We start from the raw sequence: 17,623 nt of genomic DNA, 5'->3' as shown, positions 1-17,623 counted from the left end.
TCATCCACTATGATTCCTTTGATTAGCTCATATCCCACCAAATGAGGCAACACGAAATGTTTTCTATATAACTCAAGGATAGGCAGCGCCCCTCCCACTCTCTCCAATAAAAAAAAAACCTAAACTAAAAAAATCTAAAATTCTAAGGTTTGTTAATAAAATGCTGCAAACAAAAAACATTTTATCATACATTCCTCATAGAAAGAAATGTAAACAATGACATATTGACACTATAGTACTAAGTATTTTAAAGATATCTGCACAATCACAAAGCACACAACTCCCAAACATCACACTTCACGAATCACAAAGTACCAATTTTTAAAATGTTGCTGAAAGGTCTACAAAGGAAATTCAAACAATACATCATGATCTACTGGCAGATCTCACAGCTTTTACAAAAAAATATCCACATTGTACATCCATCACTTTGCAATTTGCTACAAGTTCCAGGGGAATCACAGGATTCCTTGAGCTCCCAGAAACAGCAATGCCTATGTCCAGACAAATCAAGGATTGTATAAGTATATAATCACCCTTATAAGCTTTGAGGAATCAAGAAGTAGTTCCTCACAAAAAGAATTGAGGACTCCCTATACAGAAGTATGAAACTAAAGAGAACCTATCAGTTTTAATTATAACAATATCAGTTTACACACCATCTGTCACATTTTGAAGAAACATATTTCTTATCAGAATCTTATATACATTCATTAAGTGTTAATAAATACAATCACCAATTTGAGGACGTTGAAACCAGTACATTATCAGCACAAATCATAGCACATTATGATCACTTCAACTAAACGATCTACCTAGCAAAATTTATCTCAGACTATCATCTCAAAAATTTTATAACTAACAAACTGATCATAATTTTAACTAAAATAATAACTTCAGGCAAAATACTTTTTGAAACAAGTTTCTGTATATTTTAAATCGATTTGTAATATTACCTTTGGAATCTTCTTTATTAGAGTCTTTGCTCTGATATGTTCTTTCATTGTCTTTAAATAAAATGGCTGGAACAAAAGCCTTCAAATCAATAAGGTTCTCATAAAAATTTCGAGCATCTTCATCCTCCCATATACCACCTTCTAACATCTCCAGGTTTACCAGTAAAGATAATCATGCTCTAAAAAAAGCAACACAAGTTAGCACCACTATATACATATTGAACATAACAAAAAATGAGAATTTACGTTCTACTCAATAAGAATTTTTATTTTAAACCTATCATGTTACAAATCATACCCAAAACACAGTAAGAAATATCCAAATTACTGTTACTTAAGTAAAAAAAAAAAAGAAAGAACCAAACTTTTATAAGACCATCTTCAATCTTAAATCACAAAATCTGAGCTTCTAAAAAGTTCAAAAACTTGTTTAAAACACTGAAAAGAAAAACACGGTGTAAAAATGAAATAGGAGACACAAGTAGATTTTTACCAGTATTTACTCTGAGCTCTAAACTTAGAAAAAATTGAGTAGTTATGTGATATATTGAGTCTCTCTGTATAAATGATAAAGCTAAAATGACTAACAGAGTATCTCCATGCCATTTAAAGGCCCGCTTCAAGTTCCATCTCCTTTAGGAAGCACCTTTTAACATTTTAAGCAATGGTTATCTTTTCTTCTATATTCCTAGAGTATTTAATATCTATAGAACTAATCCGATAGTTAATAGCCTTCATAACACATAGCTATGTACCATATTATCACCTCAATAAAATTATACATTCTTTAAATGTTGGAGACTATATTTCCAAAGACAATACTGATAATACCAATGACATCCCCAATAAATACAAAATGGATACATGACTTGAATCTTAAATATCATACTATTAAAAAATTAGAAATAATTTATATGCCTTTCATAGTTGTAGGTAGGAGATATATATTTAATCTAACAAGTGATAGAGGTAATTTATAACAGTAACAAAAAAAGACCTCTACATTCAACTGAAGAGCTTCTGCACAAATAAAATTAATGCATCTAGATTAAGAAAGGAAGCAGTCAAATGGGAAGCAGTCTTTATATCAAATTTCTTGGAAAAGAGTTAAGTACCCAAGATATAAGCAGTTCATTAATGCTCTCCTTTTCTATTTTGAAAATGTGTGTCTTAAGGGACACTATTTTTACTTTGAGGACTTCTTAACTACACCTTAGAAATAATGACATTTTATCACTATCACTTTCTTTCACATAATTATTTTCTATATGATGTCTTCTTCGGCTCACACATTATTTAGGATCATATTTTTAAGTCTCAATTTGGTTCTGTGCCTTTTATTTGTACTCCATGAACAGAATGCTATCTTTACTGCATTATAGTCTATAAAGGATGTGTTTACTATTTCTGCCTTTTTATACTTACTTGTAGTTAACTCTATGCCCTAATTCATCACCTGTTTTTGTAAAACTTTGATGTAGTACTAATTTAGCAAACCCTGTTTAAAATTAAGATACTATAAGTCTTTTAGCTCTAATTTCTGCAGAAATCTGTTCAATTATACATTTTCAATTTGGTTTTTCTTTCTGTAGACTGAAAACTGAAAGAGGGGGAAGTCTCGGGCTATTATTGTATTACTACGTCTTCTGACTTCAGTTAATTTTTTCTTTATTTATTTTGCTAAGACATTTGGAGTATATGAGTTTAACATTGATACTGATTTGTTGCCTGTATGATTCCTTTCAGCAAATATAGTTTCCACATTTATCTCTTTTTATGCTGCAAATTTTTATTTTTGCTTTTTCCAGTAAGAATGATTACAACTCCTACTTTTTTAATTCATCTGATATTGAATAAATTTTGTTAAAGCTTCTCATTTTTGGTCTATGTATATCTATAGCTCTTTAGGTATGTGTTTTATAAGCAACAAATTATGCTGTTTTCTTATCTAATTTACATTCTTTCATTTTATTGGGTTGTTTAATCCATTTATATTTAAAGGTATAAAAGTTAAGTTTTCTTCCATTTGTCTCTAACACTGTTTTTTTCCCCCTAAATTGGAATTTTTTTTTGTTCTCTTTACATACACTTTACCTTTTTACTTATTTCTGTTTGATATAAAGAACTGAATAAATTGTTAGAGAAACTAGAGTTAAAAACTTATAGCATCTTCTAAACAAGACTTTTAAAGAATATATGTATTTTCAAAACAACTCTGAGGTACCACATCACACCTATCACATTGGCCAACACGACAAAATAGGAAAATGATAAATGTTGGAGAAGATGTGGGAAAACTGGAACACTAATACATTGTTGGTGGAGTTGTGAAATGATCCAACCATTTTGGAGAACAATTTGGAACTATGCCCAAAGGGCTATAAAAATGTCCATACCCTTTGATCCAGCAATAGCACTTCTAGGGCTATATCCCAAAGAGATCAAACAAATGGGAAAAGGACCCACATGTACAAAAATATTCATAGCAGCTCTTTTTGTGGTGGCAAAGAATTGGAAACTGAGAGGACGCCCATCAATTGGGGAATGCTGAGCAAGTTGTGGTATATGAATGTAATGGAATACTATTGTGCTATAAGAAATGATGAACAGGCTGACTTCAGAAAAACCTGGAAAGACTGATATGGTCTGATGCTGAGTGAAGTGAGCAGAACCAAGAGAACTTTGTACACAGTAACAGCCACGTTATGCAATAACTAATATTGTTAAACTGAACCCTTCTCAACATTACAAGGATCTAAGATATCTCCAGAGGCCCCGGGATGGAAAATGCTGTCCACACCCAAAGAAAGAACTATGAAGTCGAATCGCCATCACTTATTTTATACTTCTGTTGAGTCTTGTTTCATCTTTCTGATGGTTCCTCCTATTGGTTTTAATTTTTAATTACAACTTCACTAATGTGAAAACATGTTTAATGGGTATGTAAATGTAAAGCCTGTATTAGAGTGTGTGCCATCTTGGGGAGGGTGGGGGGGAGGAGGGGGGAGAAAAATTTTCAACTCAAAAGCATATGGAAGTGATTGTTGATATATCAAAATAAATCAATAAAAAATTTTTTAAAAATATGTATTTCTCAGCACTACTTACAACTTTAAAAAAAACTGACCATCTATTAGAGCACAGAGATATTTTAAATAAATGTAAAAAGGAAGGCATAATAAACACATCCTGTAAAGACCATGACACAATAAAAACAGTAATCTGTTCAAAGCCACATCCAAAAAGACACAGAGTCAAGGGAATTTAACAATGAAATCTTAAATAATGAGTAGGCCAAAAAAAAAATCATAAAAGTAATAATTATGTAAAAAAAATTATAATGATGAAGCAGTCCTTGGGGAAAAATTACATCCTAAAAAAAATACATTTTAAAAAATTGAAAAGGAAAGGATTGATGAATTGAATCTTTATCTTTTACACAGGAAAGCCAAAAACTAAACACAAAATAAGCAGAAAAGATATTGAACATTAGATGAGAAATAGATAAATTGGAAACAAAAAGACCGTAGAAATAATAACTCCTACTAAAATCTGGTCCTTTGGGAAGATTAAAAACATTGATAAATCTTTAGTCAATCTAATTAAAAAGAAAAGGGGAAGAAAAGCCAACAAACTAGCAAATGAAAACTTTGGGAAGATTAAAAACATTGATAAATCTTTAGTCAATCTAATTAAAAAGAAAAGGGGAAGAAAAGCCAACAAACTAGCAAATGAAAAAGGCAACACCACAATAAAATCAGAAGAAATAAAAAAGAATTATCAGAACCTGGCATTATATGCTAAACAAAGCTAAATAGTTGACTAAATAGAGATCATAAATAATCCAATCTCTGAAAAGGAAGTAGAAATAGCTAGGAAGAAATTACTAAGGGGCAGCTAGGTGGCGCAGTGTGATAAAGCACCAGCCTTGAAATCAGGAGGACCTGAGTTCAAATCCGAACTCAGACCAGACACTTGACACTTACTAGCTGTGTGACCCTGGGCAAGTCACTTAACCCCAACTGCCTTAAAAAAAAATTACTAAAGGAAAAAAATTCTTCATCCTGATGGATTTACAGAATTCCATTAAACTTTTAAAGAATAATACCAATACTATAAAAAGTAGTCCCCCAAGTTGGAAAAAAAAGGACTCTACAGCCTTTTTATGATACAAATGTAGTCCTAAAAGGATGAAGAACAGGAGAATTATAGGTCAATTTAATTAATGAATATCTATTCAAAAATTTTAAATAAAATCCTGTTGAAGAGAATACAGCAATTTATCCAAAAAAAAAATTATTCATTATGACCGAGCTGCATTCATACTAGGGAGAAAATGATGGCTCAACATTCAAACAATCATATTAAAAATAAAATCATCCAAAACTACATGATTCTCAAGATATGCAGAAAAAGCCTTTGACAAGGCATAATATAAACTTATGCTTGAAAAAGGGAATGAGTCTAGGGCTGTATCCCAAAGAGATCATAAAAATAGGAAAAGGACCCACATGTACAAAAATATTTATAGCAGCTCTTTTTGTGGTGGCCAAGAATTGGAAATTAAGGTGATGCCCATCAGTTAGGAAATGGCTGAACAAGTTGTAGTAGATGAATGTAATGGAATACTATTGTGCTATAAGAAATGATGAGCAAGCAGACTTCAGAAAAACATGGAAAGACTTGTATGGACTGATGCTGAGTGAAGTTAGGAGAACTAACTTTGACAGACTTAGCCCTTCTCAAACAAGGTAAAAATGCAATAAACAAAAGAGAAGTCCAAACCCTAAATTCTTAATATGTTCACTCAGCAAACTGACAGGGTTGCAAGAGAAATCAATTCTACCCAAAGGGTTTGCTCTAGCTGGGACAGCAACACAGGAGCTTTCAGCTATACAAGGATCACTAAGAGAAATGAAAAACAGAGGCAAGGGATGGGGGAAAGAATACTGTAAAACCAGACAGGGCCAGTTCCATCCCTCTAAAAGCCACTTGGGGCAGAGACTGAGGCCGATGAAACAGAAACTGCCCAGCATGGAAGAAGCTGAGACGGCTTGGAGGTCCAGACCCTAAGGAAACTACAATCAAAGGGCAAAATCAAGAAGTCAACAATAGGGAAATACAAGGAAAAAGACTAAAATCACCAAAGATACTCAGGAGGAAGAAAACTCAACTAAAGACTTCAAACATAAGCAAATAAATCAGGTATTAATAAGAGAAAGGAATATGGCTTCCCATATTCTCAGCTATGAATAAATACTATAAAACAAAAGGAAACTAAATAAACACCTGATGAGGCAGAAGACCCTCTTTGGATTCCCAAAAGAGCACAAGACCACAGCAGGAAGTCCATGAATGGTTTAAAAGAAAAATAAGAACTGTGAAAACAGAATTTATAGCCTGCACAGCAAAACTAATTGGCAGAATAAGAAAACTTGAATCCATGGTAGCTAATCTCACAAAAGAAACAAAAGAGTAACTGACTAGCAATGCAAATGTATAGAAGTGAAGGACAACCTGAAAGAAGAAAAGTAAAAAGCATTAAATAAAAAGAAAAGGGGGCAGCTCGGTGATGCTGTGGGTAAAGCACTAGCCCTGGAGTCAGGAGGACCTGAATTCAGATCCTGCCTTACACTTGAAACTTGACATTTATTAGCTATGTGACCCTGATCAAGTCACTTAACTCCAACTGCCTTGCCCCCCCCAAAAAAAAATGATTAAAAGAAACATGATCTCTATGCAAGCAAAACATATTCATCCCTAAGACAGGATGTGAAGAGACAACTTAAGAATTAAAGCTTTCCCATGAGAATATAACAAGTAGAAAAACCTAAACAGGAAATAATACTAGAAAACTGCTCAGGACTTTTGAACACTCAAAACAAAGGGCCAATTTAAAGAATCCACAGATTGCCTGAGGGGAAAAAAAGCCCTTTGCTGCATAGACTACGTTTGAAGTCTTTAGCTGAGTTTTCTTCCTCCTGAGTATCTTTGGTGATTTTAGTCTTTTTCCTTGTACTTCCCTATTGTTGACTTCTTGATTTTGCCCTTTGATTGTAGTTTCCTTAGGGGCTAGACCTCCAAGCCATCTCAGCTTCTTCCATGCAGGGCAATCAGCAGAAAGATCTTCAAATATAAAGGAAAGGAATCTGAAAGCCTTAAGAATGCTCTGCACCCATCAGAAACCTCAAAAAGAAATGGAATAATATATTCCAAAGAACAAAGGCGCTCAAGATGCAACTCAAGATGTTATACCAAGACAAACTATTAATAAAAGCTGTACAATCAATAAAAGAAGCATATGAAGCATTTCTAGAGAGAAAACCAGATGGGAACAAATTCTTTGCTTTTCAAACACCCTAGATATCAGAAATATAAGAAAGGTAAATAAACATAACAATTAACCAAATAAAAATGACAATGAAACTATTAAGAGATTTCTTTCTCTTTCTCTAAAAATGACTAAAGATGGGAATAATCTATGTTGGAAGGATCAAGGAAAGATAATATCCTAGCATATTGCTGAGTATCTTCTTTTTCACCTCTATGGAATGGCCCTCTGAGAGAGGAAGAAGGAAAGCTACTGGGAAAAATTCTGATGATGTAAAAATAAGACCAATAAAAATTTAATCTAAAAAACACTAAAGGGAAGAGAAAACAGCTTGGATAAGTGATTAGTACAGTTTAAAAAGCCACTCTAGTGAAGTTAAAATAGTCACTCCTAAGTCAAAGAAATGTCAATCAAAAGAAACTGAGGAAAAATTTAGGGAAAAAAAAAATAAGAGCAATCCAAGAGAACCAAGAAAATTATGAGAAGTCGATCAAGAAGAAAAAGAGAAGCAAAAATTTAAGAGAATAACTCCTTGAAAACTAGAATTGGGCAAGTGGAAGCTGACATTATAAAATACAAATAAATAAAACAAAATCTAAAGAACAAAAAAATAAGAGGCAGCTAGGTGGCACAGTGGACAGAGCCACCCCTGGATTGAGGAGGACCTGAGTTCAAATCCAACCTCAGACACTTGACATTTTCTAGCTGTGTGACCCTGGGCAAGTCACTTAACCCCACTTCCTAGCCAAAAAACAAACAAAAGAATAAAAAAAAGAGAGAATGTGAAATATCTTATTAGAAAAACAACTGATCTGGCCAACAGAGCATGGAGAGACAACATAGGAACTGTTGGACTACCCAACTGATAAATGGTCAAAGGATATCAACAGGCAGTTTTCTGCTGAAGAAATTAAAGCTATCTATAGTCACATGAAAATCTAAATCACTACTGACTAGAGAAATGCAAATTAAAACAACTCTGAGGTACCACATCCTACCTGTCAGATTGGCTAACATGACAAAAGAGGAAAATGAAAAATTCTGGAGAAAATGTGGGAAAACTGGAACACTGGTGAATTGTTGAGGGAGTTGTGAACGGATCGAACCATTGTGGAGAACAATTTGGAACTATGCCCAAAAGGCTGTAAAACTGTACATATCCTTTGATCCAGCAATACCACTTCTAGGTCTGTATCCCAAAGAGATCATGAAAAAGGGTAAAGGACCCAACACATACAAAAATATTTATAGCAGCTCTTGTGGTGGCAAAGAATTGGCATTGACATCCCCTAGCAGCCAAACATTTGAGTACTTTACAAAAGCCCAGGTGAGCAGGAATCCCCCAGGGGCCAGACTCCCCACCTCCACCTGAGAGCTCCAGTGCTGCTGACCCTAGCTCAACACCAGGTAAGCTCCCAGACACTTACAGCCTCCATCTGAAAGCACCTGAGGCCCCAACACACAAAGCCAGTGACAAGGTCCTGGGCTCCCAGCACAGGAAGCTTGGGTCAGTGCCCCCTGCACTCCAGCAGGAGAGCTCAACTTTAAAAGCCAGGAAATAAGCAGAAACAGACAATGACCACAGACTGTTATTATGGGAACAGACAAGATCAAGGCACAAATTCAGAACAGGATAATATTGTCAATACACTCACATCTGAAACCTCAAAGGGAAATATGAACTGGTCTCAAGGCCAAAAAGCTTTCTGAGAACAGCTCAAGAAGGATTTTAAAAGTCAAATAAGAGAGATAGAAGAAAAATTGGGAAAGGAAATGAATGAGTGGTATGCAAGGGAGAGTCAATAGCTTAGAAAAAGGACAAAATTGACTACAGAAAACAAGTCCTTAAAAAATACTATCGGCCAAATAGGAAAAAAGTACACTGAAGAAAACAAGTCCTTAAAAAAATACAACTGGCCAAATGGAAAAAAATTACACTGAAGAAATCAAATCCTTAAAAAGTAGAATTGGCTAAATGGAAAAGGAAGCACAAAAACTCACTGAAGAGAAGAACTCCTTAAAAAGTAAAATGGGCCAAATGGAAAAGGAGGTACAAAATGTAATAGAAGGAAACAATTCATTAAAAATTATCTCATATAAATGAGGTGTGAAAGGAAGAACTGATATAGATGAAGCAAGTGGAAGAAGAGAGCTGGTACTGCTGGAACCTTACTCTCATCAGAACTGGGTAAAAGAGGTGAACAACATAAACATCTAGAAGGGTACAAAAGTCTTCCGAATTTATATAGAAATAAGAAGGCAAGGGGACAGGATAAGTTAGGGAGTTGTAGAAAGGTGTGTAGGTTAAGAATTAGGGGGCTGGGAGGAAAGGATAATGGATGGACTCTTATAGGGGTGAGTAGACTAAGGAACAGGAAGGCAAGGTACTGGTTAAAAGTAAATAAGACTTGGAGGGATAAGGTAAACAGAACAAGAAGTATAAATAGTGAGGAAAAATAGGATGGAGGGAAATACACAATTAATAATTATAACTTTGAATGTGAATGCGATGAACTTACTCATAAAACGGAAATGGATTAAAAATCAGAATCTGATAAGACATCATTTACAAGAAACACAATTAAAAATGAGAGCTACACACAGAGTTAAAATAAAGGGCTGGAGTAGAACTTATTACACTCAGCTGATGTAAAAAGAGCAGGAATAAATAGCAATGAGGATCTCAGACAAAGTTAAAGCTAAAATATATTTAATTAAAAGAGATAAACAATGAAATCACTGTGTCACCAATATTATTCAATATTGTTTTAGAAATGCTAGCAACAGCAATAAATGAAAAAGAAACTGAAGAAATCAGAATATGAAATGAGGTAATAAACGATCTTTTTTTTTGTAGATGATATGATCACATACTTGGAAAATTCTAAAGATTCAAGTAAAAATTAGTTGAAACAATTAATAATTTTAGCAAAGTGTAGGGTGTAAAATAAATCCACATAAATTGTTAGCATTTTTACATATCACCAAAAAGAAGATATAATAAGACACTCCATTTAAAATAAATGTAGACATAATAAAATACCTGAAAGTACATCTGCCAAAATATACCCAAAGAACTATATGAACATAATTATAAAACACTTTTTATATAATAAAGTCAGATTTAAATACCTGGAGAAATATTATTTGTTTATGGTTAGGCAAAGCCAATAACAAAAATGACAATTTTACCTATTTATTTAATGCCATCTCAATTAAATTACTAAAAAAAATTTTACTGAGAAAAAATAATAATAGTAAAAAGAGTCATTTGGAAGAACAAAGGGTCAACAATTTCAAAGAAACTAATAAAAAAATGTAAAGGAAGGACCTCAAACTGTATTTATGAGGCAGTAAATATCAAAACTATCTAGTACTGACTAAGAAACAGAGGGATAAATAAGTGGAACAAAGCAGACATATAATACCCTGCATTGTCTGACAAATGTAAAGATTTAAGTTTTGGGAATAGGAATTCATTATTTAGCAAAAATTGGTTGGGAAAGCTGGAAAACAATTTGACAGAAATTGGGCATAGACCAATATCTTAAACCATGTACTTGGTCAAAATGCATGCATGACCTACATATAAAGGGAGATATCACAAGAAAATCAGAAGAACATGAAACATATTACCCATCAGACGCATGGATAGGTGAACAATTTATGAATAAAAAAGGGATAGAGAGAGCATAGCAAGGTATAAAATGGATAATTTCAATTATGTGAAACTGAAAAGTTCTTGTGCAAATAAAACCAATGTAGCCAAGATTAGAAGGAAAACAAAATATTGGGAAAAAATTTTCATAGACAGTCTCTTAGAAAGGTCTCATTTCTCAAATATATAAAGAACTTCGTCAAATTTGTAAGAATGAGTCACTCCCCAATTGATAAATGCTCAAGGGATATGAACAGGCAGTTTTTTGATGAAGAAGTCAAAACGATAAAGAGTCATATAAAAAAATGCTTGAAATCATTACTGATGAGAGAAATGCAAATTAAAACAACTCAGATAGTATCTTACACCTAACAGACTGGTTAAAATGATAAATGCTTTTCAGTTGGGGAATGGCTAAACAAGTTGTAGTGATGGAATACTATGTTATAAGAAATGATAAGCTGGTTGATTTTAGAAAAACATGGAAAAACTTGGATCTATGAAGGAAGATGCTATCCATCTAAAGAAAAAAACCAATAATTACAAATATGTACAGTATGGTTTTACATGTATGTATGTATATGTGTATTTATATAGGGGTGTGTGCATATGCACACATAAATAAAATATATATTTTTGTGTTCAATTGTAGCCTTCAGTAGGGCACGGTGGGGAGTGAAGGAGAAAAAAAGTGCACAGCAGAGAACAAAAGAAAACTTAGAAGGAAGCACAAAAAGCTGCATAGCTTTGGGGGGGAAATGTGTAGTATTTATTAAATAATTTTTCAGAAAAAAGTAGTCTGAAATGGAAATTTATGGTTTTACATTGAATCTTCTCTTTATGTTCTGCTGTGCACTTGGAAATGTTCTTTTTTTCTCACTTTGTATTTAAGTTTAAAATGAATAAAAATTAAAAGCAAAAAAATAATTAATAAGTGGTACAGCTCAGGGAATTACAGTTCTAAATTTAGCACATGCTTTTTAAAAAAACCCAACTCTGTGCAATGAGATTCAATTTCATAAACAGTATCTCTTCCTGTTTTTTGTAAATAGAAATATCCACATTTGTTGATATTTTGGCCAAGTTCAGAACAAAGTTTTTTAAATCCTAAAACAAAAAATAGTAAAAGTATATCTGTCATATATTTAATATAGCAACCATCCACTTATCTGAAATGATCAGAGAATGAGCTGTTACGGATGGGTAATTTTCCTAATGGTTAAAAACCAAACTTTTAAAAATTTTATCTGGTTTGTTGGGGCAGTAGTTTTTCTAAAACATACTATCTGCCTTCCTGACTTAGAATACAGAATATTAAATACATTAAACCTTTCTTAGTCAAGTTCAATTATTGTACTTACTACACATAATATAAGTATTCATTGTTCAGTAATCTTCACTGTCATAAAAGGATGTCTTCTTGAAGGGCTAAAGTATATAGAGTTGTTTACCCAGTAGCAAATAGCATCAGACTACAGTGCTACTCTAGGGAAGTATGTTAGTAGCATGATGCCAGAAAGTTCTCAGGGACTATCAAGTGATAAAGGACTTAGCTTACTATACTACTAAATGCACCTAAATGGCTGTACTATTCCGATTTTTTCTTTTCTCTTTTCTCACTTTTCTTTTCTCGTCTCACCAGTCATAAGCTCTCCTTGTCACCCTATTCTCCTCTCTTGCCACTTTTGCAAAAACATTTTTGCTACTTCTCTTCATATGCTTTTTCCTCCTTGTTACCTTTTATCTCTTCTTTCCTTTCCCCAAATTTCTCCATGCTGCCATTAGTGCAGCTTAGCTTTCAGTCACTGATAACAAATGTGCTCCTTCTTCTGTACTGTAAACCAATCACGTTTATCTTGGATAATTTAGATTTTTCACCATGGACAGCACTCAAGTTCTCTACTTCTTGGTTTGGGGCCATTCTTTACAAAAACTAAAACTAGAAAGTGCTACTACAATATCTGATACAGAACAAATACTGAGCGATAAAATACCAATGACAATTTTTTATCATTCAAAGGACCAACTGTACATATAACAAAGTATGAATTTTTATAATAACTGTGTATATTTAATAACATTAACTTTATGGCAAATTACGCATTTATATTAACAAGGCCATTTGGCAACTATGTGAACTATAGATCTGGTTTATCAATAATTTACATGTAAACAATGGAAAACAGTTCTACTTACGAAACTGAAAATGTAAATTTTGGTGTGAAAGAAATAATTTTTAAAACTCTCCGAAGTCTTAATTTGTGATCTCTTACTTTGAATCGCCCTGCTAGAAATCATTTTCTACTTTCTTTTCACTTAGTCTTCTTAATACGTTATTATATCCACTGGAATTTACAACCTATTTTCCCGAGCCAAGTCTTTTGCATGAATTCAGTAAATTTTATTATTAAAAAAGGCCATCAGTATAGTATATTTTAGGACCGATATTCTGTTAGTAGTACTATAATTCTCACATTTGAAACCTGTAATTTTTGACATTTCTCCTTCATTTGATTTTCATATACTATCAGTTATCACTTCTTGTCAACTCCACCTCAATAACACTTCTCATATTTGTACCCTTCTCCACTGGCACCACATAAATTATCAAAAACAATATAAATTAGAGTACCACTGACAATGTAGTAAAGTCTGAAATAGGACCCAGTTTAAAAAGAACTCAGTTGCCCTAACTTCAGTTTTGAACAATGCTGAGTATGAAAAACTTGTGAAGTTTCTTATATCAAGTGAAATCAACAACTACAGAATGACCAGAAGCATACTAATACATTTTTGATAATGCCAAATTAAATATTAAACCTAATCGTAGAACAGAAACATTTTAATGACAGCCTCATGGTATTAATTTGGACTTTACTATTAATCTAAACACACCGTATTAAGAAAACTACCACGAATACTTAAGTACCTAAGGAATGACCGAATTCATTTTTCACAACTATCTTCAAAAATAGTCACAAAAATGCATTCCTCTAACCTTTTCATTTAAAATTTCCAGCTTTCACACTCATTCTTAAAGTCTGCTTTCTTCATTTACCACTACTAAACCTTATGAAGCACTGTGGACACAGTCAAGTAAAGAAAGCAGGAAAAAGGCCAGAAATTGGTCTGGGGAAGCTAACAATCAAAGCTTTAAGTATATTATTCTATACCTCCAAATGGAAAGAGAATTCAAATCTCTTGACTCCCCATTAGGCTATTTAATAACAGTCTGATACTAAACTACTTAACTTTTGTCTAATTCTACAACTGAAAAAAAATGTAAAACTTTTTCTTCTATTGTTTTTTTCTCAATTTTTTCAAATAATGTCTTAAATTCTCTGCATCTATATCTAATTTTACCCATCAATATCCATCTTTAACACTGTTACAAGGGTAATATATAAATTTAAAATAAAACTACAAGTCACTTTTCAACACTCTCTCAAATCATTAGGAAGACTATCAGAGAGGATCTTTTGGTATAGATCCAGAAACAAATTTTCTCCCTAGTAAAGAACAGTAAATTCAAAGTACCACTTTTTCTCAGTGAATAAAAGAAAAAAAATAAAAAGGACGCATCATTTAGCCTCTCTAGGCCTTAATTTCCTTATCTGTAAAATGACAGATTAGACAATCTTTCTGAATCCCAGAAATCCTACATTTGAAGGATCTAGGGAATGAAATAGCCCTTTGATGGTGCTGAGTACATATGTGTCTATATTTCTAAACTTTCTGAAATTGTATGGAAAAAAGTTAACTTACTCTTACTCATAACTGTAGGATTTCAAAGCCAGAAAGATTCTGATCAGTGAAACAGTCCAAGTCCTTTATTTTACAGATAAGGAAGATGAGGCCTGAAGAGATTATTCAAGGTTACAAAACACAGAACCAGAACCAGATCCCTAAATCCCTGGCCAATTTACTTCCCACTATACCACACTTTCATTTTTCAACTGTTATCAGGTTTTAATACTATTCACTATACAAAAAACCCTGAAAAAGAGAAAACTAGGAGTAATTTTCACTTGTAGATAAAAACTTAGCCAATAAACAACTATTAATCCTAAAGAAAGGTTAGCAATAAATAGCTTTAAGTGTCAAAATTTGACTATTACAATAGCTTACCCTCTGGTGTTGGTTTGTCCTGAGGAAGATCAGGCATATTCTCATCCAAAAGGTCTGCTAAAGACTGAGAATTTGCCAGTAATTTCTGATAAGACATAGCAAATTCTTCATACTGCTTATGTCGATCTTCACTCAGCTCCCCTTTAGAATGTAGAATGCGTCTATAAATAAAGAATGAAATATTCTGATAAACTTACTGAACATATTTGGTCAAGAATTTACATAAAACTGAAATTTACACATAAATAAATTTTGTGACAATTTAAAATATAGGCATAAAAATAAGGTATCACAAACTGGTCACAATATTTTAAGATTAAATCTAAAATTAAGCTTCATATTCAAATATAACTAAAGCATTTTATCTTTAAATGTGATTTCCTTAAACAATAATAATGAAATAAGCAATCTTATTTTTTCCCAATTGATAGCTATTTCATTTTTTCCAGTTACATGTAAAGATAGTTTTTGACACTCATTTTTATAAGATTTTGATTTCCAAATTTTTCTCCCTCTCTCCCCTTCCTCACCCTTAAGACAGCAAGAAATCTGATATGAGTTATACATGTACAATCATGTTAAATGTATTTCACATCAGTCATGTTGTGAAAGAATAATCAGAACAAAAGGGAAAAAAATGAGAAAGAAAAACAACAAAAAAAGTGAAAATAGCATGCTTCAATCTGCATTCAGACTCCATAGCTCTTTTTCTGGATGTGGATAGCATTTTCCATCATGAGTCTTTTGGAATTGTCTTTGATCACTGTATTACTAGGAAGAACTAAGTCTATCAAAGTTGGTCATCGTACTATGTTGCTGTTACTGTGTACAGTGTTCTCCTGGCTCTGCTCAAAGTAAGCTATTTTAATAACCACAGAGGATTATTTAGTCTACGTGCTACTCCGATAAACAAGTCACAGGAAAACACTTCGTTACCAAAAAAACTTAAGAGTTTCATCAGAAAATTCACTTCAGAAATAAACACTTTTAGAGGAAACCCATAGTAATTTAAATCCATGGTATCCTAAAAATATTCCATATCTTAATTATTCTGTAGTCAATTCTAAATTAAACCATATGTGGATTAATCACAGTTGATTTTTAACAATGAATGGTTTCCAAAAGCCATTCCTCAATAGATAAGTGGTCGAAAGGTAAGAACAAACTTCACAAAAGAATTCTAAACTATTAACACTATAAATGTTGCAAATCACTAAAAGAAATGCAAATCAAAACAACCCTCATGTTTCAGCTCATGCCCAGGAAACTGGAGGACATAAGATGAGATGAAAATAATCAATGTTGGAGAAATTGTGGAAAGACGGGCATATTGTGGGTATATGACTGATGAAACTGTAATTTGGCATAGCCATTTTGGAAAATACCTTGGTATTATGCCAATAAAGCAACTAAATGGAATTACACAAGTAAAGCAACTAAAACATCCACTATGAAACAAACTCCAAGGAAGTCACTGACAAAAACAAAGTAATCATATAAGAAGGAAAGAACAAAGGAAGAGAGGATGAGGAGAGAGGATTTAAGCACAGTCTATGTCAGAAGGTACTGTCCTACATATAATATGAATATCATCTCATGTAATCCTCACAACAACCCTCAGAGGTAGGCACTACTATTGTCTCCATTTTACAGTTAAGGAAACTGAAACAACTGACAATAAGTGACTTGCCCAAAGTCTGAGTAAGCTAGTAAGTATCTAGCTTACTAGTAAGCCTCTGAGCCTGGATCAGAACTCAAGTCTTCCCGATTCCTGGTCTACCACTCTATCTACTTCACCACCTTGTGTTCTCTAGCAGCAATTTTTATGGTAGCAAAGAACTAGAAACAACATAGATGCCCATTGATTGGGGAATTATTGAACAAATTTATGAATGTAACACTATTGTGCTGTTAGAAGTGACAAAGGCAACAATTTCAGAAAAAAACTAGGAAGACTTAAATGAAATGATGCAAAGAGAAGTGAGCAGTAAAGAAGCATTTTTAAGCATTTAATATGTGCCAGACACTATACTAATGGCAGATTCAAATGAACAACTTTTACAAAGTTAACATACAAAAACAACTTTGAAAACCTTAAGAATTCTGATCATTGCAAAAGTCAACCACAATTTCAAGAACAGCAATGATGAAACATGCTACCTACCCCCAAGAGAAGCCTCTAGGTGGCACAGTGGATAGAACGCCAGGCACTTAATAAATGTTGACTGATTGACTGATTGATTGATTGGTGTTAGGAAGACTTGACTTCAAATTTGGCCTCAGACACTCCCTAACCATGAAACCCTAGGCAAAGTCGCTTGATTTTTGCCTACTTTAAATTTCCTCAACCATAAAAAGGAGATATTAATAGCACCTATCTCTCAGGGTTGTTGTAAGATGAGATAACATGAGATAATATTTGTAAAGCACTTAGCAAAGTGCCTACTACACCATAGGAAGCACTTAATACATGTTTGTCTCCTTTCTTTCTTCCTCCTGACTGAGAGGTAACAGACTCAGAGTACAGATTGATACTTCTAAAAATCAATG

At 33.1% G+C, this 17,623-nt stretch overlaps 1 protein-coding gene across 1 annotated transcript in view; it reads right to left on the bottom strand.

Annotated features, from left to right (window-relative positions):
* UPF2 (UPF2 regulator of nonsense mediated mRNA decay) overlaps positions 1-17,623 on the bottom strand; it is a 113,898-nt gene that overhangs the window by 76,643 nt on the left and 19,632 nt on the right. Inside the window, exons 4-6 of the mRNA XM_078150030.1 lie at positions 15,074-15,234; positions 5,907-6,034; positions 957-1,104 (exon numbers count right to left, since the gene is read on the bottom strand). Of these exons, the coding sequence (XP_078006156.1) occupies positions 957-1,104; positions 5,907-6,034; positions 15,074-15,234 (437 nt within the window). The remainder of the gene's footprint in view (positions 1-956; positions 1,105-5,906; positions 6,035-15,073; positions 15,235-17,623) is intronic.

Source organism: Phascolarctos cinereus, unplaced genomic scaffold (genome assembly GCF_003287225.1).
Source record: "Phascolarctos cinereus isolate Bilbo 61053 unplaced genomic scaffold, phaCin_HiC Scaffold_1;HRSCAF=81, whole genome shotgun sequence".
Lineage (NCBI taxonomy): Eukaryota > Metazoa > Chordata > Mammalia > Diprotodontia > Phascolarctidae > Phascolarctos > Phascolarctos cinereus.
This window is presented reverse-complemented; position numbering and strand designations above follow the sequence as displayed.